The 25,985-nt window shown below is 37.6% G+C and overlaps 2 protein-coding genes across 11 annotated transcripts in view; one reads left to right on the forward strand and one right to left on the reverse strand.

Moving 5' to 3' along the window:
• Positions 1-395: 395 nt before the first annotated feature.
• Positions 396-6,221, forward strand: LOC127970575 (creatine kinase B-type-like). The gene is made up of 8 exons (XM_052573208.1): positions 396-514; positions 1,788-1,992; positions 2,682-2,836; positions 2,957-3,089; positions 3,667-3,838; positions 4,267-4,390; positions 5,565-5,754; positions 5,857-6,221. The coding sequence occupies exons 2-8, from the start codon at positions 1,800-1,802 to the stop codon at positions 6,033-6,035; spliced, it is 1,146 nt and encodes a 381-aa protein (XP_052429168.1). The 5' UTR covers positions 396-514; positions 1,788-1,799; the 3' UTR covers positions 6,036-6,221.
• Positions 6,222-6,745: 524 nt separating this feature from the next.
• The window catches only part of LOC127970573 (MAP/microtubule affinity-regulating kinase 3-like), a 29,795-nt gene continuing 10,555 nt past the window's right edge, over positions 6,746-25,985 (reverse strand). For 2 of the 10 annotated variants that reach the window (XM_052573195.1, XM_052573196.1), the window contains exons 5-17: positions 22,224-22,289; positions 22,065-22,135; positions 20,724-20,780; positions 20,357-20,593; positions 20,165-20,284; positions 19,229-19,328; positions 16,363-16,475; positions 16,125-16,275; positions 15,719-15,921; positions 14,701-14,804; positions 14,233-14,472; positions 14,010-14,036; positions 6,746-7,931 (exon numbers count right to left, since the gene is read on the reverse strand). In XM_052573195.1, coding sequence (XP_052429155.1) covers positions 7,574-7,931; positions 14,010-14,036; positions 14,233-14,472; positions 14,701-14,804; positions 15,719-15,921; positions 16,125-16,275; positions 16,363-16,475; positions 19,229-19,328; positions 20,165-20,284; positions 20,357-20,593; positions 20,724-20,780; positions 22,065-22,135; positions 22,224-22,289 — 1,847 coding nt within the window. In that variant the 3' untranslated portion in view covers positions 6,746-7,573. Of the gene's footprint in view, positions 7,932-9,176; positions 9,222-9,928; positions 9,986-11,941; positions 12,052-14,009; positions 14,037-14,232; positions 14,473-14,700; positions 14,805-15,718; positions 15,922-16,124; positions 16,276-16,362; positions 16,476-19,228; positions 19,329-20,164; positions 20,285-20,356; positions 20,594-20,723; positions 20,781-22,064; positions 22,136-22,223; positions 22,290-25,985 lie in introns of all 10 variants that reach the window. The other 8 variants (XM_052573198.1, XM_052573199.1, XM_052573200.1 and 5 more) reach the window with 8 other exon arrangements.

Below are 25,985 nucleotides of genomic sequence, written 5' to 3' on the forward strand. Positions count from 1 at the left end.
TAGCATTATGAGCAACATCATTAAAGACACATTTAAGCAAAAACAATTAATACTATGGGTGACAAACGGCAAACAACACATATAACGTTACATCCACACAAATGAATTTCACACATTATACATTATGTTGCTTGTTTTTCATCTGGATCTACTACATATATTTTTACAGGTCAGACACTTTCGAAGTAAATTGCATGGAAATTATTGATTAGGATTTAAAATTAATTAAACTAATTTTCTTATATTTATATATTTGCATATTTTAAATGTACCACATATTTGTATAGAACAGTCAAATTAATGCAATATCAAGTTCTTCCAATGGGATGAATGGACTGCAAATAGCAGCCAATGGGAGCAGTTTCCTGAACTATAAAACAATGCTCCATCATCAGGATCTGACTCTAGTGTCGGAGAACAGACAGACGCCTCACAGAGTTCACACTCCACCGGGAAGATAGGGATCTTCGTCTCAGCTCAGTCTCCCTCTAGTTCTAGCACCCCACAACCCACGGTAAGGCTTCATCTCTCATTAAACTAGTTGCTTACGCGTGGTCGAAATTTAAAATGTATCAAATAAAAAAGGACTGCATAAACGGCACTGAATGATTCTGGATAAGCTTTAAGACTTGTTTTTTTTTTTAGTGCATCGTTGTACGAAGAGAATTATACGCAGTGAGGGGGATCGATCGGCTTAATATTACAGATTAATATTACAAATGATCTTTTGATTTAAGGTCCTATATCTTGCTTTTTCTGAACATTTCTAGGCTTTTTGTAAAAGGAAAGCGTTCCATTTGCAGGTCATGATCAATGACAGCTCACTCTTTCTCTTTCGTTGGTGCCGTCCAGTGGACGCTGTGCCCATGCAGTTTTAAATCATCTATTACATCGATCGTACTTTTGCGCAAAGCTTTAGGCATTTCAGTGCAAGTTACAGCACAAAGATTAGCAGATATTTCGTGTTGAGCTTTGTTTTCCAAACTCACCCTTCAAGAATGAATGGGAAATGGGAAAAATATTTTTCCGACTCCTGTCAACGATTCCGGAGTATGAAGCATTTGGAATAAGAATAATTTCTTATTACATTATACCATCATCCGTTTGTTGCCAAATGATGACATCGTTTCCAGATTTTAAAAGATTTAGCAAAAAAAAAAAAGTAATCCTATTTTCAAGGTACAGGGTTTTTAAATAACTTTTCACATTATGAAAAGTTTCAATTCTTGGTTCAATTCCAGTCGGACGTAACGGAAATAATAACTTTCGGTTCTTTTAAGAAGTCGGATTAATTCTGTAACAGCTCAGACTGATGCGTCTTTGATTCCCTATAGAGAATCGACTCATTAGAATCATTAATTCGGCCATTGTACTTAATTGTACGTGTATGATTCACTAAAATGAGTCAATCACGCTCCAGATTCTGGAGTCATGGGCGTCGCGTCTAAATAGGGCACACTTTTACAGCGTTTTTTACATTTATTACAAATTTTACTATATTTAAGGATGTTGTCTGTAGATCAATGATTCCCTACCCTCTGACAATTTCTGTGGAACCATAGCACATATTTGACCTTTTCAGTTGTGTAATGAAACCCCTATCACTAGCATAAAAGTAGGTACGCCATAGAACTCTTTCACTGCATCCATATTTCTCAAAACAAACAACAAAGTTTTCCAGATTCATTCAAATGCCAAGTTGGGAGTTAGTGTTGAACCTCTTGGCTTAATTTCGCATTCAGTGTAACCCCTGTTATTTTCCATCCCATTCTCACCACAACGCTCAGGGAACAGCAGTCATGCCTTTCGGAAACAGTCACAACACGCTGAAGATGAAGTTCTCCTCTGAGCAGGAGTTTCCCGACCTCAGCAAGCACAACAACCATATGGCCAAGGTCCTCACACCGGCGCTGTATGAGAAGTTGCGCTCCAAACAGACACCCAGTGGGTTTACACTGGATGATGTAATCCAGACCGGGGTAGATAACCCAGGTAAAGACTCCGAAACAAATCCAAAAGTCCTCCAAAAGACCGCTTCTCGTGTACTTTTACAACATATAGGTGCATTGCTAGCAGAAAGTGATTAAATGGTGACCTTGCTGACTCATTGTTTTAGTGCAGAGGGCTTTGAATAAAAACTGTTCCTGTATAGATAAGCTCAAAATGGAGTGGCATGGAAAATCTAATTGTAGATGGCCACATGAAGATGAACTGTTCTATTTAACAGTGTATTTGGTAAAACAAATGGCACTTACCCATTCAGAACACGGCAGAACAGAAGTGCGTGGTATTTTTACACCCCATGTGTTGTATTTATTTAGCAATGCTAAACTAGCCAGGTTGGCCATCGAGCAGCGGCCAGCTGAGGAAGACTATCCAGACCTATCAGAGCACAACAACCATATGGCCAAGTACCTCACTCTGGACATGTACAAGCGCCTCCGTCAGCGCTGCACACCCAACGGCTTCACCATAGATCATGTCATTCAGACTGGAGTAGATAATCCTGGTAAAAGAACATGCATAGTCTGTCAGGGGTCAGGGCCAGGGTTAGATAGTTAGTCCTGAGAGAAGTCACATGATGTTGTGTTTTTTTTTTGTTTATTTATTAGTAGGCCTAAGTATTGCAATTGATTGAATGGCTCCTAATTTGTGTACATGGACTTGTTTCCCCATCTCAGGCCACCCCTTCATTATGACTGTGGGTTGTGTGGCTGGGGATGAGGAGACCTATGAGGTGTTCAAGGAGCTGCTGGACCCAGTTATTCAGGACCGACATGGAGGATACAAACCCACAGACAAACACAAGACCGACCTTAACCCCAGTAACCTCAAGGTATGAAGTTGAAGGCACATATCCCCCAAAAATGATTTTGCCATTTACTCGCCCTCATTGTTCACTAATATTTGGTACAGTGATAACACTTCTTTAAAGACTAAAACTTTGCTTCTGCAGGGCGGTGATGACCTGGACGCCAATTATGTGCTGAGCTCTCGCGTCAGGACCGGCAGAAGCGTCCGCGGGTTCTGCCTGCCGCCCCACTGCAGTCGTGGAGAGAGACGAGCTGTTGAGAAGCTCTCTGTGGAAGGTATGTCACTGGTTTAAACTTGGTTTATTTGAGACCGGTTTGCAATTCGCATCGGTACTAAATGGTATTCGTAAGCAGAATTGGTGTTCCAAAGCATAGTATGTTGAAATGAGTTTCCCAAAGGTACCTGGATGGTCTGTATACTGTAATGGCTGATATTGCCCACTGTACGTTGCACTTTGGAGGAGGATTTGGTTCAGAACTACAGAAGAATCCTCCTTCGCATGAAAGACCCCATTTATGGTGTGTCTGGTTATGATCCATAGATGTGGTTATGGCGTGGTAGTATGCCCCGAAGTACCCCTAATCTTCTTTGAAACTACTTCGGAAGGATTTTTCCGCCCCACAGAGTACTGACTTTTTGGCATAGTATAAGTAGGCAAACTGGTATGTAGTTATGTTCCTGAAAGTTAGGTCTGTTCATGTAGCTCCATCTAGTGGTAATTAGTATCAACTATGACTGGACCAACATAAATATTCCTTTATTAGCCATTTTAAGCTGTAGTCTATGACAATATTTAAGTCATTTATTTAAAGAAATGGGGTTCACTCACAGATCGGTTTGCTCTGTCTGTAGCTCTAGGTGCTCTGACTGGGGACCTCAAAGGAAAATACTATGCCCTGAAAAACATGACGGAGGCTGAACAGCAGCAGCTCATCGATGACCATTTCCTGTTTGACAAGCCGGTGTCTCCCCTGCTGCTGGCCTCGGGGATGGCTCGTGATTGGCCTGACGCCAGGGGCATCTGGTCAGTGTTCTGGATTGTCCTTAAAGCACTGCTTGTGCTACTTTTTCCTAGAGTTCTTTTTTTTTTTTTTAAAGAGAAGGAACCTACTTGCTGTCAGTTTGTTCCTGATTCTTCAAATACAGGTAGCACCAGCATTATCAGTCTTGCACTTAAAACGTGCAGCATTAAAAGTGCGGAGGCCATTCTTTGTTTGGTTTGTAGTATCCGCTTGACAATATAATTTTAATTGAAAACTTTACAGCTTATTTCAAGGAATCCTTCTTACAGTGCAAATATACATTAAGTACAGAATAATATTAACTGTTATTACTGTATATCATTTGTAACAGAAGCTGTAAATGTTACAAAAATTGTAATTCTAATTAAGTATTGCATTTCTGTGCTGGGTTTAGAAGACATTCCCTCACTCATTTCCTCCTCGTCTCCAGGCACAATGATAACAAGACATTCCTCGTGTGGGTGAATGAGGAGGACCACCTGCGTGTCATCTCTATGCAGAAAGGTGGCAACATGAAGGAGGTCTTCAACCGTTTCTGCACCGGTCTCACTAAGGTATTACATCACTGTGGTCCTAAAAGCCCGTTCACACAAAGAACAGTAACTATATTAGCACCCATACAAGATAACATTGTCTATTAGAAGCGTAATGCAGTTATGCAGCTTTAATAGCTCAAACTCTTCAAAGCTCTCAGTGTTTTTATCATTCATTAGATGGAAAACTTGTTCTGAGAGTGATTGTGAAATAGGCCAAATATCATTCCTGTGTCATTAACATTATTTTTCTGTCATAAATGTGCTTGATCCTATAACTTAAAGGTTTAGTTCACCCCAAAATAAAAATGACCTCCTGTTTTACTCCCCTTCAAGGCATCCTAGGTGTATATGACTTTCTTCTTTCAGACAAATTCAATCAGAACTATATTGAAAATGATCCTGCCTCTTCCAAGTGTTAGAATGGGAGTAGGTGGGTGACCCCCGGTGTTTTTATTTTTTTTTAACGGCCCAAAAGTTGTCCATCCATAATAAAATGTGCCCCACGTTGCTCCAGGTGGCAATAAAAGGCCTCCTGTAGCATATTGATGTGTTTTTGTAAGAAAAATATCCATATTTAATGTTTTATACACTTTTCTCTCACTTCTGCTAACTGTCATGTGTGCAAAGCCATTTCGGGCGGATGATGTCGGACACATGTCTTGTGCACTCACCTCTTGTGTGTTTGTTTACAGGAGCAAAGGAACCAATGTTTCTTTTAATTTAGCAAAAGAAAAACAGTCTCTTGACTTCTTTTGAAATCGTCCAACATTTCTTTACAAATCCTTGTTTTGTGCTTTTAATTTGTGAACTTTATTATTTTTTTTTTTAATTGTCCATTGTGCTTCCGCATTCATCACTAAGCACCACTGTATGCGCTATGCATATTTCATCCGCCTACGATAATTGGCAAAAAAGTGAGAAATCTTTATTTTAAATGTGGATATTTTCCTTACAAAAATGGCACCTACTACCATTCTAATGCTTGGAATCAAGGCAAGGATAATTTTTAATATAACTCCAGTTTGATTCATCTAAAAGAATAAAGTCATATACACCTAGTATGCTTAGAACGTGAGTAAAACGCGCTAATTTTCATTTTTGGGTGAACTAACCCTTTAAATGATTTCTGGTATACGCAAGACCCTAGATAGTTGAGCTACGAGAAGCACAAACTGATCGTTATCCTTTTTAGATTGAGGAGCTGTTCAAAAACAAGGGTCACGCATTCATGTGGAACGAGCATCTTGGCTACGTCCTCACCTGCCCATCCAACCTCGGCACAGGCCTGCGTGCAGGAGTGCACGTCAAACTGCCTAATCTCAGCAAATACCGCCAGTTTGAGGAGATCCTCAAGAGACTGAGGCTGCAGAAACGTGGAACAGGTAGGAACCGAACCGACTTAAGCTGCAGTAGATTTAAGAGCAGCATGAACAAAAATCTAGAGTGCACACTGATGCCAATAAGTAGTGCCTTTTGTTGAATAGGTGGTGTGGACACTGCAGCTGTGGGTGGTGTTTTTGACATCTCCAACGCTGACCGCCTGGGCTTCTCTGAGGTGGAGCTGGTGCAGATGGTGGTGGATGGAGTCAAACTGCTGGTAGAGATGGAGAAACGGCTAGAGAAAGGCCAGGCCATTGAAGACCTCATGCCTGCCCAAAAGTAGACTCCCTCCAAAACCTCACTTCCCCTCACCTTTGTTCATTTAACTGACTGTTTGTTGACTTGTTCTCGGAAGACATGATTTATTTAAAGGTCTTTGTCTCCACTCTAGTGAGTTCTTGTTACACATTCAGATGTAACAGTGCAACAGATGAATGACAATGTCAGAATAAAATTTGGCTCGTGTTCACCTGCTTCTTTTCTTTCTTCCCGTTCCCTGTTCTATCATGCCAACAGTTTGGGGATTCCTATACCTTTTCAATAATTTCCATGACTTTTTCAGTTATTCCCGATTTGAGAAGTCAAGCATTTTTACAGAGATCACAAAAACTGCAGTTTCTACCTAATGCAGTCTAGAACTAAAATATAATATATTAAAATGAAAGTTTGCATTAGCAAAGATGCATTAAATTGAACAAGTGTCAGTTTGTCTTTACAAAAGCTGTAAAGGATGATTGATGGCTTCCACAAAAGTATTAAGCAACACCACTGTTTTCAGCATTGGTAATAAGAAATGTGTCTTGAGCAGCATATTAAAATGATTTTAAAGGAATGAGTGACACTGAAGAGTGGAGTAATGATGCTAAAAATTCTACTTTACCATTAAAATTAAATGCTTACTATTTTAAAATGTATAATGCTTTCAAAGTTCAGATGCAGCTCATACAATAGGAAGAGTCAGGAAAAAACCATGAAAAAGAGGCAAAACAAATGTTGAGATCATTTTGTAGCTGTATTAGATCTCTGCAGTGAACACTGTGACAAGTTACAGATAGTTTAATGGAATCTGTGGTGTGTCTTAGAAGTGAAAGATTACAAGATGCCCTCTTGGTTTCAGAGAACTCCAACAAAACTGTATGACAATGTGTACTCGCCGCATAAAGTATATTTACACCAAAAATACATTTGAGTGGGCAAAAGTGAAATAAATTATAAAACATCAATGTTGCTCTTAATAACATTCAAACAGTGAAACTGAGCTCGAATCAGGTTTACTGCAGCCGCTTTCACAGACGAGCACCCTCAATACATAAAGGCGCAGAGCAATTTTTCAAAAAGCAACTCAAGATTCGGGCGAAACCCTTTACACAAGAGCCGCCCAAAACACGCGATACTTAAAACCACCACAGAATAGTGCCTGTTAAAAAGCAAAAACAAAACGAAACCCCACAAATCTCCATCTAGCATCAATTTCTTGAGCCTCAACTCCTCCGTCTGCAAAGATGGCGATGGCAAGAAGTTCCTCTCTGAACATTCTCGGAGCATCATACAATCGTAACACTGAAAGGTTCAAACCTGCTCTTTTTACAGCATTTAACGACTTGCACGATAATACGATAATTGTGTGATCGATGTAACGAAATTATTGCTTTAAGCAATGTTAAAATATATACATTTTTTTCAAATACATTTAAGTGGTTTATTTAAAAAAAAAAAAATATTCGTAAACTGCTACCTTACGATTGTACAGCTTAATTTGTTTGTCTATACTGAACTGAACCATTTCATAAATTTCTCTATGTAGTTAGAATAAAGATATATTCATAGCTTGAGTTCGCTTGCAACTTTGGAAGCAATGTTCTTAAAAGCGATGGAGTTGCCAGATATCCTCTTAAAACGGACACCATTAAGTGAGAGCCGGGGCAGTTTGCAAACCTCCATCTCCCACTGGATGAGGCTGTCGGTGCGGCTGTCCCCGTGGGCACAGAGAAGCAGAAAGCGTTCGCGCTGCTGGTGACTGCAGCTGTTGGCATCCAGAACTTTGCGGATCTCATTTATGATGTCGGCTGGCTCCATGGTGCTGGTGGTGTTCATACTCCAGGTGAAACGGAGAGAGCGGGGTTTCCCGTCTTCTCCATCTTTCCCTTCATCTTTTTGCTGATCCCCAGATACATGGCGACTGTGGGACAGAGCGGGATGGGAATGGAAAGAGAGGGAGGTAAGGTTAAGGCAAAGGATGAAGAAGGACGTTTCTTGTATTGAGGTTACTAATACACTAAAACTTTATCACGATGGTAGTGAAGAATCAGAGCAGCAGCTGCATGCATGGGTTATCATCACACATGGGAATTAATGCCAAATCAAATGCACAGCAGACGAGGGCATGCACACAAGCAGCTCATTTTTAATGCCATGTAACATAAAATAGGGCTTGGTGATATAGAAAGAAAGAAAAAGAAAAGAAAAATTATAAAATCTGCATTATTTTTAATATAATAATGTTTAGGTTTGATTATATTTTTCACACAAGTCACTTATGCTCACTAAGTCTGCAATTATTTAATTAAAAATACAGTAAAAACTGTCAAATTGTGAAATATTATTGCAATTTTCAAATTATTTAATAATTATTAAATATTAATATATTTTAAAATGCAATTTATTCCTGTGATATCAAAGCTGAATTGTCAGCATCATTACTCCAGTCTTCAGTGTCACATGATCCTTCAGAAATCATTTTAATATGCTGATTTGATGCTCGAAAAACATTTCTTATTATCAGTGCTGCTTAATATTTTTGTAGAAACTTACACTTAAAAAAAGTTCAAAAGAGTATTTATTTGGATTAGAAAGCTTGTCACTTAATAAATTGAATTCGTCCTTGCAAAAACATAAAAATAGTCTAATCTAGTTAAACTGTTTATCACCTAAAAAAATTGCTAATATGCAATTTAATATTAAATATATAAACTAAAATATTTGAATATACATTTAAGTCACATTGCCACTTTTATTCAGAGACGCTTATTGCCAAATATTTATAAACACTACAGTCTGCACAACTAGTCTAATTATGCTTTCTGCTAAAATAAAGTGCATTTAAATTATTTTGATATTTGCAGTGTTACATAATTTTAAATAACCAGCTAAATAAATATGTACTGTATAAAAAAAATAAAATAAACATAAATAAAAAACACATTAACATTAACATCACCCAGCCCTAATGTTAAAAAAAAAAAAAAAAAAAAAAAAAAGCACACCACTCAAACATTTAACATGAATAAAGCAGACTAATGGCCCTCTACACTAACATACACTCTGATCTCTCCTACAGTGGGAGACGGAAAATACACGTCCACAACACACGGAAATAATCAACCAGGAGAGGAAGTACGGGTTTCCACAGTCACTGACACCTCACCTTGAGCCCTCAAATCTCCCGCTTCTCTCAAACTCGGTTGAGACTCTTTTATTGTTTTTTTTTTTTTGTTGAAAGGTTAGCAATCACAATGGAGCAAAAAGGAATGGACAGAGAGAGACAGAAAGGGAAAAGGAAATCATTTTTAGTCATTTAGAGCAAATCACTAAATGCACAATGAGATAGATAGAGACTGAATGAGAGAGCAAAAAATGGACAGCAAACAACAACAACAACAAAAAAAGAGGTAAGCAAAAAGTGAACCCCCACAAAGACTTGGTGTCATCAGTACGCTGGACAAAACACAAAACAACTTCTACAAGACTCTTACGATTAACTTGGACACCTGAATATATACAGTGGTTTGTTGCCATGCTGCTTCTTTCAAAGAATAATATATATCTAGAAGATCACTGAAAGAGTGCATCATGGGTAAAAGCCTGTTCTGAGCGCTGGATGCTGACATCAGACGCATATACAGATATAGAGGACATGTCTATACATACAGTGTATACTGTGTTCTTCGCATGCGAGAGGGTGCGTGTCGTAGTGCGTTTATGGATATGCCAATGTTTTGAACTAAAATCGACAGACAACACAGTCGTTTGCTCTCTCTCTCTCTCACACACACCCACACACACACGCACGCACGCACTCAAGCACACATGCACGCACACAAACACGCACAGCCTTTCGATCTCCATTAAACACAATGTGAATTTGTAGCTGTCGTTCATGTTTAAACGAGCCCTTACTCCAGACACTCTTCATCTGTGACACTCTACAACTGCCTATAGCCAGAGCTTCTGAATCTGGAAGAAAAGAGCAGTCCAAAGCCGACAAAAAGAAAAGAAATTAAACTGGTGGACGCAGATAAAACAAACAGCCATTACAGAGCCACATGTTTAGAGACAGGGTTCCCACTCTACTGGACTAATGAATTTACAGGAATCATTCAAAGTCACGAATGAAAACGGATTCGCTTATATTGAATCCTTTAGAAACATCTGTTGGAAAGATTTATTGGCAAGAATAATTTCAAATGTGTTAACATCAATTCAATATGGCGTAAAATATTTTATTAAGTATACCATTTCTACAATATAAATACAAATTTTAAATATTATGTTATATATAAACACAACTAACATACCTTACACTTGTGAAATATATATAAAAATGTATGTGTATTTGTGTACACACACACTTAATCTTTTTAAAAATAAAAAGTATTTTATTTAATATATAATTTATTGAATATATAATAACACATAAAATGTATATTACTATTTATATATTAATCAATATATTTAATAATAATAATATATTGTTGTATATACACATACATGTAAAAAAAATTAATGTATATACACACTATTTTTTATATAAATTTTTATTAAAAGTGTAATTTAATATATGTATGTATAGAGAGAGAGGGATGTTTTTAATTTGTATAATACATTTTATTAATTTATACTTGACCAATAAGGTCCCTTTAATTAACATTAGTTAATCCATTAAAGGGTTAGTTCACCCAAAAATCAATATTATGTCATTAATAACTTACCCTCATGTTGTTCCAAACCCGTAAGACCTCCATTTATCTTCATAACACAGTTTAGGATATTTTAACGAACGTGGTCGTGAACGAGTCATTATCTGGCTCGGCTCAGTGTTCATCTTCAGTTCTCTCTTCACATCAGTTCAGTCAGTGTACTGTTTGAGTGCATGCATTACTCCGGGATATTGGTTTGTTTGAACTCAGAGGGAGTGTCAGCCACATTAAAAAAAGTTAACAGCTAAAGTCAATAGTGGATTAATGCGTGTTGGAGACGCAAATTCAGTTCGATTCAGTTCGATTTGGTGAACTGGTTCAAGAAGATCCGGTTACATCAAGTGATTCGTTCGTGAACCTCATATCACTAAACTGCAGTGTTTTGAACTCTCTCTCACAACAGACCCGGAAGAGAAGAGAATGCTGAATAAAGTCGTAGTTTTTGCTATTTTTGGACCAAAATGTATTATCGATGCTTCAAACATTCCGAACTGACCCTCTGATGTCACATGGACTACTTTGAAGATGTTTTTCTTACCTTTCTGGACATGGACAGTGTACTGTACACACAGCTTCAATGGAGGGACTGAGAGCTCTCGGACTAAATCTAAAATATCTTAAACTGTGTTCCGAAGATGAACTGAGGTCTCACGGGTTTGGAACAACATGAGGGTGAGTTATTAATGACAAAACTTAGATTTTTGGGTGAACTATCCCTTTAACTAACAAAATCTGTTACCATATTTATGAGTCTTTGTTAACCTGATGAACGAACAATGAACAGTTATCTAAATAATATCCAAATAGGCAATTAAATAATATAACATACACACCATCTGAATTTAATAATGATTTAATTTATTGATTTAATGATTTAAAATGAAATGAACTAATCAAAATGATTTAATAATTTTTAATTTAATGCAATTTTAAATGAATGAATGTTTATGTATTTTCAGTGTTGATTCTTTGTTAACTAATGAAAAGTGGAACCTTATGATAAATAAGGCGATGTAAATATCTTCATTTATACATTTATAATAAAAATTCCATTAAAATTTCCAGTCCTGAAAAACTATTTTAAACTGTCCTGCTATTTCCATGTTTTCCATGGCCGTGGGAACCCCGTGGTGTGGTGGGAAGGGAAGAGGCTGGAGGAGAGGGGGATGATACAGAAAGAGGAAGACTGTAAAAGAGTGGAGCGCAGACTTACTAAGAGTCTTTGCCGCAGGGTTGGAGGGGACTGTGAGGGTGGGGGGCACAGAGGGGGCAGCCGGCCCTGATTTGACGGCAGACTGCCGTTTGCTCGGGTCAAGAGTGACCCTGAGGGAGGAAGACAGACAGAGAAAGAGATAAAGGGAAGGAAGGAAGGGGAGGGAGGAAGAGAAGGAAACACAGGGGAAGAGAGGGATAGATTGAGACAGTTTCAGCATTAAAAGGGCATTTCGTACTGTTAAAGAAAGTGTGTGATCAGTTCCCAAATCTGATGATGAGAAGTAGACTCCTGAAGGTCGTTCAACATGAGTCTGCTGCAGCTTACTTCAAATCCTCCCTGTGAGCCACTACAGACTCCTCCCACCAAAAACCCTTCTTTAAGACGTGTCCATATGCTTTAGACATTATATCACAATACAGTTCAAAAGTTTAGGATTTGTAAGGACACATTAACTTCTTGTTAAAATATTTAAAGAATCCTAGAATATTATATAAAAGGGATTTTGCATAACAGGAAATAAATTACAGTTTAAAATTGATTCAACATTTTTAATTGTGACCGCATTTAACAGTATTAATGTTTTTACTGTATTTTCGATCAAATAAATAGAGCTTTGGTGAACATAAGCGGCTTCCATCCAAGAAAAAAATGTATCTTTATTATTCCAAACTTTTGAACATTAGTGTGTACATGTATCTGGTGAAGAACAACACTACCCATCAATCTGAAGAGAGATCCAACAGTCAGAGTAAATCAAATCACATTCACCAGACAATCATAAACTGAGCTCAGCAGCAAACACTCACACCTGGGACACACTGGCTGAGTGTCTCACTATAGTCTCAAACTAAGAAAACATTAAAGAGGCATTTTAGATTTGATAAAACCAGTAGATAATTCTTTCATTAAATAATTATGTACACAATCTTTATCTCTGGTTATTGGAGTCTTATGGATATACCCATGTTGTAGGTGTTTGCAGGGGCACAGGCCTATAGTTCAGTAATGTTCCTTTAAAGAGGACTTTAACCTCAGCCCAGTTTGTAATGTACCTGGCCCTACAATTAACTCCGATTTCATTTAGGTCTACATTTGTGACTGGGTCTCAGTCCACACTAATCTCTTTTCTAAAACTGGACCATAAGAATAATCATTTCATTTTCTTCACTTTCTATTTTCCCCACCAGATGGCACTGTGGATACATTATGAATTAACCAGATCTTCATAATTTCAAAATAATTTCCATTTATAATAATTTTATATTAATAATTTTCTATCATTCAAATTAGTTGTAAATCTATTCTTCAGAGGTCTCTTTACTCTTCACACAATGAAAACTTTTACAGCACCGTTTGTAAACACTGGGCTCAGTAAGACTTTTTCTAGTTTTTAAATGTTATTTATTTATTCCTGTGCTCACCAAGGCTGCATTTACTTGATCAAAAATAAAGTAAAACAGCAATATATGATGATTTACAATTCAATAAATATTTCAAATTACTGAAATTTTAAAAACCGTTGTACTGTGTATGTCTTTGCGGAAACCATAATATATACATTTTATTTTATTTTTTTGATGATGAAAGTTCAAAGGAACAGCAATTGAAAGTATTTTGCAAAAGTCTCAACAGTCAATTTTGTTCAGTAATAACAACAACAACCTTACTGATCCCAAACTTTTCAACGGCATTGCAAATCATTGCCCGTTTTACAAAAAAAAAAAGAGCTACTGCAGATGAATGCCAAACTGATCTCTCTACACCCTGTACAACTGTGAATGTACCGAAGCCCTTGAATTAAGTCATACACATTGTTTTGCACAATCAGCTTGTGTCATGCAAACATTTTGATTAGTAGCAATCAGTTAAAAGAGCGGCAGATTGATTTGATATGATGATCGCACTAGGATGCAGCAAGTGTTTTAAAGCATGCTGTAATCAACCATTGAGAGAGCATTAAACTCCAAATCACTGCAATCAAATCACTATGGGTTAGTGCGTCAGCCCCCGGACTCCTCTCATTACGTTAAAGACAGATTTACACCCCATGAACTCGATGTCCTACCTTTTGGAAAACCTGAATGACATATTTCTACAACACAAGAATGAAAAATAAAAAATAAAGAATAGACATTACAAAGATGAGCAAAATAAACCGTTCTAATGAACCCTTAAGAAAAAAATACAAACAAAAGAAAGTCAGGAAAAGGAAGGAAGACTCAGGCCTCAATCTTATGTCACTGGCACTGTAAAAAACGCTGTGTTAATGCATGTGAATGTGTGTTTACCTGCGCGTGAGTTTGGAGGTCAGCTTGGTGAGCAGGTTGTTGGCATTACCGCGGCTGCGCGGCTGTGTGGGCGAGGCGGGTGGGCCGTTGTAGGTGGCCGTGCGACGATCTCTCAGCTGTCCGTGGAAGGTGCTGCGGCTCGCAGTGCCTCGTGGGAAACGTGTTTTATCAGGAGTGGCAGCGGTGCTGATGCTGTGAGTGGAGGCACCCGGGTCCCGAGAGCCAGGAGACAACGTCACACTACAGACGGAGACAAAGTCAGGCTTGGTTTCACAAACAAACTGTTCCTGTGACCCAGGTGGTACAGCAAGGTGCTAGGAACAACTTCAACACACTGCAAAAATAAAATACAGCCTGGAGTGTCTGTGAAGTGGCAAACTGCATTAATGCCTGTTAAAAATTAGCGTACAAAGTTGCCTAATGCACATATTAAGGGCATCAATCAAGACACAGGAGGGCAACCTGTACCTGTTCTCCTTCCCATTAGGAATGACAGAAAGGTGGTCTGGGTTGTTTTTCTCAGTGCACACGTACGTGTTTCTCCTTGACATGCCTCCCGATCCAGAGTTATTCTGTGTGATGAAAAGAAAACACAAACTCTATCATCAAGGGAACTAGCATTCAAAAGCTTGGGGTCGGTGAGATTTTCTTTAATGTTTTTGAAGACGTCTCTTATGCTCACCAAGACTGCATTTATTTGATTAAAAATACAGTAAAAAGAAGTAATATTTTGAAATATTATTACAATTTATAAAAACTGTTTTCCATTTCATTATATTGTAAAACGTAATTCATCTCCGTGATGCAAAGCTGATTTTTTACAGCAACATTAGTCCAGTGTTTAGTGTCACATGATCCTTCAGAAATGACTCTAATATGGTGTTTTCTGCTCAAGAACCATTTCTTATTATTATCAATGTTGAAAGCAGTAGTACTGCTTTATATTTCTGTGGAAATCATAAAACATTTTTTTTTCAGCATTCTTTGCTGAAAATAAAATTGTAAAGACATTGAAATCTTTTGTAATATTATAAATGTCTTTACTATCGCTTTTGATCAATTTAATTCAGCCTTGCCAAATAAAAGTATTCAATTCTTTCAACCACAACAACAAAAAGAAAATCTCCTGGACCCCAAAGTTTTGACTAGTAATTTATATGTCTATGTCAATTTTATTTATATAGCACTATTAAACACAACCATGGGTTGACCAATGTGCTGCACAATAAAAACAGTTCAATAAGACAAAATAATTAATACAGTAGAAAGTTCTCAAACATACATACAACACCACACACACACATATATTTACACATACATACACACACACACATACACACTTGCATTTGTGGTTTATTGGACTCCTCAAAAACCATGTTTACGTTGTAGTACCTATGTCATTACACACGTGTGTCATCAAAAACCATATATACCAGCACACACACACACACACACACACATACATCATCAGTGAGGGTGAACTCACATTAGGTGTGATGGAGTTTCCTCTCTTGCGGTCAGGTATTTCTGTTTTGTTTGGGTTGTTGGCATTACCCAGCAGTGGGCTCGGGGGGCTGTGAGTGGGCGGTTTACGTGCGGTGACTCCAGCTTCCTGTTTGCCATCACCGTCAGCTGGGACAGGAACCGTCTTCTTGGAGTTACTCAACGCCGAGTTAGCGACCACACCAACTGTGAAAGAGACATTCGGGAGATTTTCTCAGCAAAGATTCAGATGTGTAATTCACTGAATTAGTTAAGAGGCAAATCATGAATAAAGTAGACTTGAGTAGATACTAGAGTTGTATAATTTTTATTCCGTTGATAGTCTGTGCACATATGCACCTTTTGGATCCAAAAAGCTAATATTAGTCTGTTTGTGAAGAGAACGTCACCTTGTTCGTTGTGGCGTCTAGATTTTCTGGATTCGCTGGAGGAGACGCTTCTCTGGACCTTCAGGTGCGATGGTGACTGGCCGTTCATCTCACCGGTGGTTCTGCTCTTTGCCACGGAGAGATTAGTACTGGAGCTGGATTCACTGACCTCCTACAAAACACACCACAGCAGCAAGTCACATTTGTAACATAGACCATAAAATCAGTTGTAAGTAGCCACTCTTCATTAGCAGCGCACCTCATTGGTCTTCCTTCCCAGAAGTAGGTATATGGCTGTGATCTCGTCATAGTTCATTTTGGACAAAGACTCCTGAATCTTCTCTTTAGAGAAGCCCATTCCCACCATCACATCTGGAGAATAACACACACAAAGAATTCAGATCAAGAAAAAAGCACACAAGCAATCCCACACTGTTTGTATTAAGAACATGAATGATATCTACAATGAGGGCTGCTGTTTACCAAATCAGACACTAATGGTAGACTATAGCATCTTTTAGAGATTGAGGATAATTTAATATTCAACATGTTAGCATAATCGTATCACACATCACCCCACTCAGTTGCTATGCAGACACTATAAACCAGTAGGTCGATACCAAGAGATAAATCCAGTTTATTTGTAAGAATGAGTCATCCGCTCCTCCTACACATGGCTAACAATACACAGATCCGTCCTGTAGCCACCCATTCACTGTTCCTTAAAAGAGAATACACTGTACCTTCTGTTTTTAACTCCGATACATTTATTAGGTAACACTTTACATTAGTTCATGGAATGGCTATTATGCACAGGATTTTGTAGCATTTACTAATACTGGATAACGGTAATTTTACATACACTACAAATCAAACATTAAGGTCTGTATAATTTTTTTGTAAAAAAAAAAAAATGTATTGGTCACATTTTATTTTAAAGTCCAATTCTTGCCATTAACTACAACTTTTGCCTACTAATATGCTGATTACTATTAATAGTAATAATTTTAATTTTAGGTATTGGGTAGGATTAGGGATGTAGAATAAGGTCATCCAGAATATGTGCTTGATATGCACTGATAAGCAGTCAATGTGTCAATGCATGCTAATTAGCAACTTGTTAATAGTGAGAATTGGTCCTATGGCAGTAAAGACATTTTACTGACCTCTAAAACTTTTTTTTTTAATTCATAATAATAATAATAATAATAATAATAATAAGTCAGGTTTAAACACCAAATCAGCATATTAGAATGACAGAAAGACTGGAGTAATAAATGCTGAAAATTCAGCTTCGCATCACGGAAATAAATTACATGTTAAAATATATTCAAACACAAATTTCAATATAACTTTTAAACAATTAATACCTTTTTAGGTAACACTTTAGAATAAGGTTCCATTAGTTAATGTTAGTTAATGTGTTAATTAACATGAACAAACAATGAATAATACATTTATTACTGTATTTATTCATCTTCGTTAATGTTAGTTAATGAAAATACAGTTATTCATTGTTAGTTCATGGTAATTCACAGTGCATTAACTAATGTTAACAAGCACAACTTTTGATTTAAATAATGCATTAGTAAATGTTGAAATTAACATGAACTAAGACTTATAAATGCTGTAGAAGGATTGTTCTTGCTTAGTTCATGTTAACGAAAGTAGTTAACTAACATTAACTAATGGAACCTTATTCTAAAGTCTTACCCATTTTTAATATTAAGTAAAAAAAAAAATGATAATAACAGCCCATTAGTTAATAAAAAATGAACAAACATTACTAAAGAAAATTTTTATATTCATAAATGCTGTAAAATAAATAATAAAAATGCTGTTTGTTGGTCCACGAAACCTAACATGAACGAATGCAGAGGCACTTTGCTGTCCTGTTCTGCATTACACATGAGCTTACTACAGTACTTGGAATAAATGAGAAATAACTAGGAACTAAACCTGAAACTAACCTTGTTAAGTTCATTTAGTTACCTTACTCCGTACTTTCTTGGGTAAGTACACTGTAATTACACAGTACACAAACTGTAAAATAATGTGCAACCCCTAAATAAATCACTTTAATAATTAATAAATGATTTATTTTAATAATTGTATATAATTAACGGTAATTTGTAATTGTACCAACAAGAAAAACAAGTCTACTGAGCAGTTATTAAACGACTGTTTGTCGTTTTGGTGAAAAGCATCCGTCAAAAGTAACTGAATGTAATGAGCCAGTAATTTATAAACCCCAAAGTTGAAAAACTTAAACATGTAAGTAGAACACAAGTAAAACTGGTCAGGATGTTTAGAGGTTTTCAAGAGCGCATCTACATGATACAGGAGCCAGTCGGATGTTGTGTGACGAAGAGCTCTCTCTATTGATGCATGACGGAAGACGGAAAGATATATTGCATGAGCCTGAATTAAGCCACCTTCTCCCTCTCAAATCTGCCTTTTAATGGGCTCATGGGAATCCATATGTTGGTTGACCGAAGTGCTTTCCTTCAAAGAGCCAAAGCTTCTCGTTTCACCTCTTCTCCACACACACATACACAAGGACCTCTCTGTGGGCTGCCAGGCTCCAGCATGCTCCTCTCAACGTGAGACTAGACGAGCACAATCACCATGTTCTCTGACTTCCACATTCAAGTGTTCTTGTTTCTGCAGTTTCCTCAATAAGTCACCAGGTGTGCACTCATGTATATGTGTGGTTACACTGGCAGGCGTATGTGCGGGTCGACTACAGATAAGCGTGCAAAGCAGGGCTGCACCGCACTGCCTCGTGCTCCTGCGAGCTAAGCTCTCGTACCGGGAGTCATGTGATCATATCACATTGCTACAGGGGGAGATCCTCGCTGAAATAGAGCGGGAGAGGGAGGAGTAGACATCGGAGATGTTGATAAAGCAGGGAGCCAGCTGCTGGGTATTACGCAACAACACACACTAACAAGAGTGCCCTCTGCACCCTCATTTCATTGTCTCTGGACGCTTTCTCTCAGTGTTGTGATAGAAATATAAATCGCCCTGGGCTCCGAAGTTGATCATGCGAAATGTTTCCGCTGCATGAAAATGAACATTTATATAGAGGCAAACGAATTAACTGCAGTGTAGTTTCCTCTCACCTATTCTCTTCTGGTCTGAGATGTCGGCCTCTGGCTCAAGGAAGGGTTTGAGTTCATTGTCTTCAAAGCCAGCATTGATCCAGCGTTCCTTCATGATTTGCTGAAAGAAAAACAAAAAATATTAATATCCTGTCTGAGACTCAATGCAAATGGCAGACGTCACCATTTCTAGGTGACATAGCTAGAAATTTTTCTTTTTTTTCAGCCTTTGGTATTCAGTATATCTAGACATGCATATATTTGCTTTCAGACTAATTTTTATCAGAGGAATGATCATTGCAACAAAATAAAAAAAAAGCTAAATTAATAAAAATAAATAAATAAGCCCTAACTGAACACTACCATTGAATTTTTTTTATGTTTTTGAAAGAAGTAATTTATACTCACCAAGGCTTGCATTTATGTAATCAAAATTATAGTAATATTGTGAAAAATTATGAAAATCTATATTTTAAAATTTACATTTAGTCCTGTAATGACAAAGCTATTTATAGAGCTACATTTATCTCATTTTACGTCTTTAAAGGTCACTTTTGACCAATTAAATATATCCATGCTGAATAAAAGTATTAAAAAATTAAATAAAATAAATTTCTATTATAATATAAATGTTTAAAGATAAAGTAAAATACAGTAAACCTGTGCCTACAAGAATATTTCATAATTCTCACTTATATGACACCAAGATAACAACATACTTTAACTGAAGTAAGTATAATACATGAAAAACACCAAATTTTCACTGAATATTTCTGAGCAATGACAGCTTCATTTTATAATGGTATACATATATAAATACTGAATTTATCACTCCCCTTTGCTTTTAGTACAGAACAAGTGTTTTGAAAAATGTCATGAAAAATGATTTAAAAAAAAAAAAAAAAAAAAAGGCAACCAGAAAAGAGGTACGATAGATGGATAGAGACAGAGACTAACCTCTAACGTTCCCCTTTTGGTTGGGTTCAAGACCAGGAATCTCTTGAGAAGGTTCTCACAATCCGTGGACATGTAAAAAGGGATCCTATATTTTCCACGTAACACACGTTCACGCAGTTCCTGTGGAAAACACACAGCGGTAAGTATACAGCGATGCACACAAACACAAACACTGATAAAAGGAAGTAAAACCTTGAGATTCTGTCCATCGAAGGGCAAGGAGCCGCTGACCAGCGTATAGAGTATGACGCCCAAACTCCACACGTCCACCTCCGGCCCGTCGTACTTCTTTCCCTGAAAGAGCTCAGGGGCAGCGTAAGGGGGGCTGCCACAGAACGTGTCCAGCTTATTTCCCACCATGAACTCATTACTGAAGCCGAAGTCAGCTATCTTAATGTTCATATCAGCATCTAGCAGCAGGTTTTCAGCCTGGGGAAACACACAGAACACTTTTAGCTTCTTTTCATCTTGTTTGCATTTTCCATACATGTTATTACACATATGCACTTTAATACAGCCATATGAGCCATATCTGCTTTCGCAAAAAAGAACGTCTTACCTTCAAATCTCTGTGAACAATGTGTTTTTGGTGACAATACTGCACAGCTGACACAATCTGTACAAATAATACAAATCAGATCATTTGTCAGGCTTGAAATCATTAAATAAATATATTCAATCAGTTGTTTTACCTTTTAAACTAACAAATATTGAAACTTTGTTTTGGTATACATGGCAAAACATTAAATTTACAATCTTGCAGAAGGATCCTCAAATGTTAAAGAGGCTTTAAGATGATGCCGTTTTTGTTATTTATTTATTTTTCTTTAAATGTGCAAATACAACCTAAAGTGATTTGTGGGATGATTTTGAACATCACTTTTATTTATTTATTATAAAGTACAACTGAAAAGTTTGAGGTCAGTAAGAATTTTTAAAGATCAAATTAATACAGCAAGGATCTATAAAACTGACTAAAACTGATAAAAATAATGATAAAAAATAACTATAACTTTCTATTAATCAAAGAATCTTTAAAAAAAACTATGATTTCTGAAGGATCATGTGACACTGAAGACTGGAGTAAAAATGTTTTACAATATTGATGTTTTTATTGTACTTTTGATCAAATAAATGCAGCCTTGGCACGCAAAAGAGACTTATTTCAAATAGATTAAAACTGTTCGCATATATATATATATATATATATATAAAAACACACACACACTTTTTTTTTTCTAGGCCACTACCACTGGTGCTAGCAGCACAGAAACACATCTCACTTACACATAAACCTAAACATAACTTTTGTACTGGCAAAACTTTAAGTTACTGTAGATATTGATCACTTAATATTCAAAAAATAAAAGTGGAAAACTGCTTGCATCTAATCACATGTAGTGACATAGATATTACTAAATACATTTGAGGAAAAGGACATTGGTCCAGGCCAAGCCTGTCATGGGTTGTCGAATCACATTAATAGCATTTCTAAAAATTCAATGGCTAGCATTGATTGGCTCTTCTGTTCCACAGAACTGTCTAGACTCAACCCTGCTAATAATGACTCACTGCTCCATCCCCAGTTAAATTATGATGTAACGAACACGCTCTGAGTGCAGATAATATGGCACAGCTGCACAACATTAATTAACTGCATTCCTACTTAATGCCAGTGTATTCGGTCTCTCCACATTTTACTGCAGTGACATAACTGAGTAACCTAACACAACAAACATGTTAAAAGGGGTCTTTAATAACAATCAAGACGTGGGTTTATTGGGCTGGGGTCATTACTGGACACAACGAGGCTGATGAACTAATTTAAACTCACACAGAGTTTAAAACCAATCACAGTGTGTGTCTAACATGTTGAAAGAAAACAGGAAGAGAACTGCACCTGTCTAAATTTAGCTCTGGCCTCTTTCTCTTTCATCCTCCCATGAGCCACTAGATAGTCAAACACCTCACCTGCAGGAGACAGAGAGCACAGAGGTCAGAAATAAACCCTCAGGAAAGACAAGGATGCAAAACGAAACTCTCTGTCACACACACTTACCTCCGCTGGCATATTCCATCACAAGAAACAGTGTCTTCTCAGTCTCTATCACCTCAAACAGTTTGACTATAAAGAGAGAGACAGGCAATTATACAGAAGAGATAAATGATCATCAAAGATTAAAAGGAAGCAAAAGAAAAAGGTGTCTTTAATATCAAATCAGGTACAAATCAGGTGGACTGTCTAATGCAGATTAAATGCTTATTCTAAAGTACTGGCGTTTAAAGAAAAAAAAAAGTTTATATACATACATATGCTATAAAATACATATATTTTTATATACACAATATTATAAACAGACTTAAAAAAGATTAATAAACACATTAATAAATACAGTTTAGAGCTGCAACTAACAATTATTTTTTGTGTCGACTAATCTAACGATTATTTTTTCGATTAATCGACTAATCTAACGATTATTTTTTCCGATTAGTCGACTAATCTAACGATTATTTTTATTACAATAAATAATTAATCTAATGTTCTTTTTTTAATTAGCTAATAAATCCTTTGGATAACTTTACAAAAAAAATATAAGTACAACTTCTAATATAATATTTCAACCTTTATTCATTTTCAACCTATGTGGTTTTTACAGTATAAGATAATAAAGAGGCAAAGAAAATTATTTTACAATGGTAAATATGAGTTTATGATAGCGTTTATAATTAAACCACAGAAGCCATAAATTTACAATTGTCTGAGACGTCATGAAATGTTCTTTAGCATCACTGACCATAAAATGTAGTGAGGGTTCTGCTATGGTTTAGCATGGTTTCCAGAGATCTGGAGCTGGTGGTTTGTGACTGTTGTCTCGCGGTGCGCTGTCTTTTAAGGGGCAGTTCACATATCGCGTCTTTTGCGCTCAAGTTCGTTATTTCCAATGTAGGCGCGCGATAAGCACGCTCATAATGGAAGCGATGCATTCACGACGCGCCCGTTTTTTCCAGGCGTGTCCGCACCGCATCGAGTTATAAAAACCTCAACTTTTCAGAATGCCGCAAGCGCAAGAATATCAGACCCTGAACCAGGAAGTTGGTCACCAGATCACACGGTAACCAGTTAAACCGTAACACCAGAGAGCGCCAAGATGTTTTACTCTGAGGTGCTCGAGCATTGCAGTTTTATTGCCGTGGTACACCATATCGTTTTTGCAAAGGGAACAAAGGGCCATTTTATTTGTCCTCTGTTTAAAGAGCCACACAGATGGGAAATCAAAAATTACCTGTATTACAGTGTATGATGTAGCTGCCCATCAGTGTAAACAATGTGCAAATAATTAAACCAAAATGTACACGATTTATAAAGTTATTGGCTTCTAAAGTAAGGAGTCAACTCTGAATCGCTGAAACGAGTCGTTATAGATTTCAAATCTTTTGCCCATCTCTATGTACGTCACTAGGAACACTTTGCATAATAATCTCCGCCTACCCGTATCTATCGTAACTCCGTGAATATACACTATTCAGATTCAAACTGAAGCACGCGGCTTGAATACACCCACACAGAAGAAAAAGCAGCGAGACTGTTCAAGTTTTTTATTTTACTGTTTGCTTCGCGATGAGAGTAATAAGACATAATTCACCCCAAACAGATGCTAACGCATATTTTACCGTGGAGGTGTGTGCGGAACAACCAATCAAACCTGACTATGTTAGTTGACCAATCAGAACACAGTATGCTACCGAAAGGTGGGGTTTAAGGAAACTGAATCTTTTGAACAGCTTCGCGCGAACCGTTTGGGGATCTCTGAGAATTGAGGTAATTTTAAAATGATATTTTGACAAAATGACAATGTTTTTTAACCTTTGATGGATTTAAACCTAATGTACAGGACTTTGTGATCGGAAGCTTAGAATTTTCATCTTACTGGCTCTTTAAAGTATCCCCATACTTTTGATAACAGTGGTCTCTGTTTTTGTGATAGAATGCAACTTTCTCCATTCCCAGTATGCCATTACGCGAGATGTAAACGTTGACGCGTTGTTGCAGCACTAATACAGTTTTTATATGAAAGTGCATGATTTGGTACCATGCTATATATATATATATATATATATATATATATATATATATATATATATATATATATATATATATATATATATATATATATAAACTAGATATTAAATCTATTTTGTTAATTAAAATAAAACCGCCCTCTGTACATTTAAAGCATGTTCCATGTCTTCCCATTTTGTTGAACATCTGTCTGTCGTGAAACACCATGCAGCTCTCTCTCATGCTGTACCACCGACAGTGTTTCTAAACACAGTCTAGTGCTACATAAAGCCCCTCTGTGTGAAGACATGACGACGTGTCTGGCTCTGATAATCATTCTGTTTGCAAACAGGAAATGACAACAAATGTAGGAGAATCAATTAAACTAAATGAGAATAGCATTACCTAAGCCATTACTTATAGGCTGTTGTACAGACTCAAAAAGGGGTAAGTGGAAACAAGCATCAAGTTACTTCTTCATCCTATCGTTTATCACATGCAATGGCAGCATGCTGGTCTCCATTTGGCTCGATCCAAGAAATCTTCAGGGATAACGTTCAGATGATGCATGTCTTCAGTAATCTGGTCCTTCCATCTTTTCTTTGGTCGTCCGTGTGGCATCTAGCCTTCAATCTTGAGACCCAAGGCAGTCCGCCCTACAGAATTTTCGCCACTGTGCATAACATGTCTGTACCATTGGAGCTGTCCTTCCATCATCTTGGACGTGATTGGTGCAACACCTCTTTTGGCATGACCAATTTAGTAACGGGCTGCTTGTGCTGCTGCCATGGTTCGTTTTGCTGTGGATTTGAGGGCTTTATCGTTGGAAATCGCCATCGGTGCAGGACTGAAACCACGCCTTGACTTCGTAAACTTGTCTCACCGCTTCATCCCAGATGGCTGATGCTGGCTGGTCCATGTCCACATCCATGGAGTCCAGGTGGGCCGATAGCTGGGCTTTGCACTCGGGAAGGCCCCACCATTTGATGTTTTCCATACTGAAAAGCATAGCGCTTACCAGCGCTTCTCACTGGTAACGTCCAATTGGAGATCTATGAAGAGCAGGCAATGCTGAAGGCTGACTTCTTCCGATGGGATCATTTTTGCGTTTGCCACGAGTTTCAAATCTTATCAACAGATAAGCATGTAGTTGATTTGCGATGTGCAGCCGCCACTGGTGCAGGTGATGCGGTGGCTTGGCTTGGCCTTCCTGAAGAAGGTATTGACAACGGCCAAGTCATGGGCTTCGGCGCACTACAAAATGCGGTTGCAGCCTTCATTTTGGTCGCCAAACCCATTCCACCATGCAACGCTTCTTATCCACCCCTAGCTGATCCAACATGTCCATTTAAATCACCACCAATCGCAATGTATTCGTCTGAACCTACGGTTTGGAGGTGGGCATCTAAGCTCTCCCAGAAAGCATCCTTCTCGTTGTCAGGGCAGCCCGTCTGCAGGGCGTGGCTTGAGACAACTCAAAGAGTCGCCTTGTTTGATTTCATCTTGATGGCCACGAGTCGATCGGAAATTCAATGGACTCCATTGACATTGTCCCACTGCTTCTCACTGACTGCGAGCCCAACGTCATTTCAACAGCCTTTCCAACTGGTTTCTTAAAAGCATGCAATGTCAATGTGGCAGTTCTTTAAAGCTTCGGCCACTACCGGTCATTGTTCCAACATTTAACACTGCAATTCGTATTTGGACTCTCGTCTTTAGCCCGCTTTGTCCATCAGCAGGGAATCCTCGCACATTTCTCAC

Source organism: Carassius gibelio, chromosome B13, assembly GCF_023724105.1.
Source record: "Carassius gibelio isolate Cgi1373 ecotype wild population from Czech Republic chromosome B13, carGib1.2-hapl.c, whole genome shotgun sequence".
Classification (NCBI taxonomy): Eukaryota; Metazoa; Chordata; class Actinopteri; order Cypriniformes; family Cyprinidae; genus Carassius; species Carassius gibelio.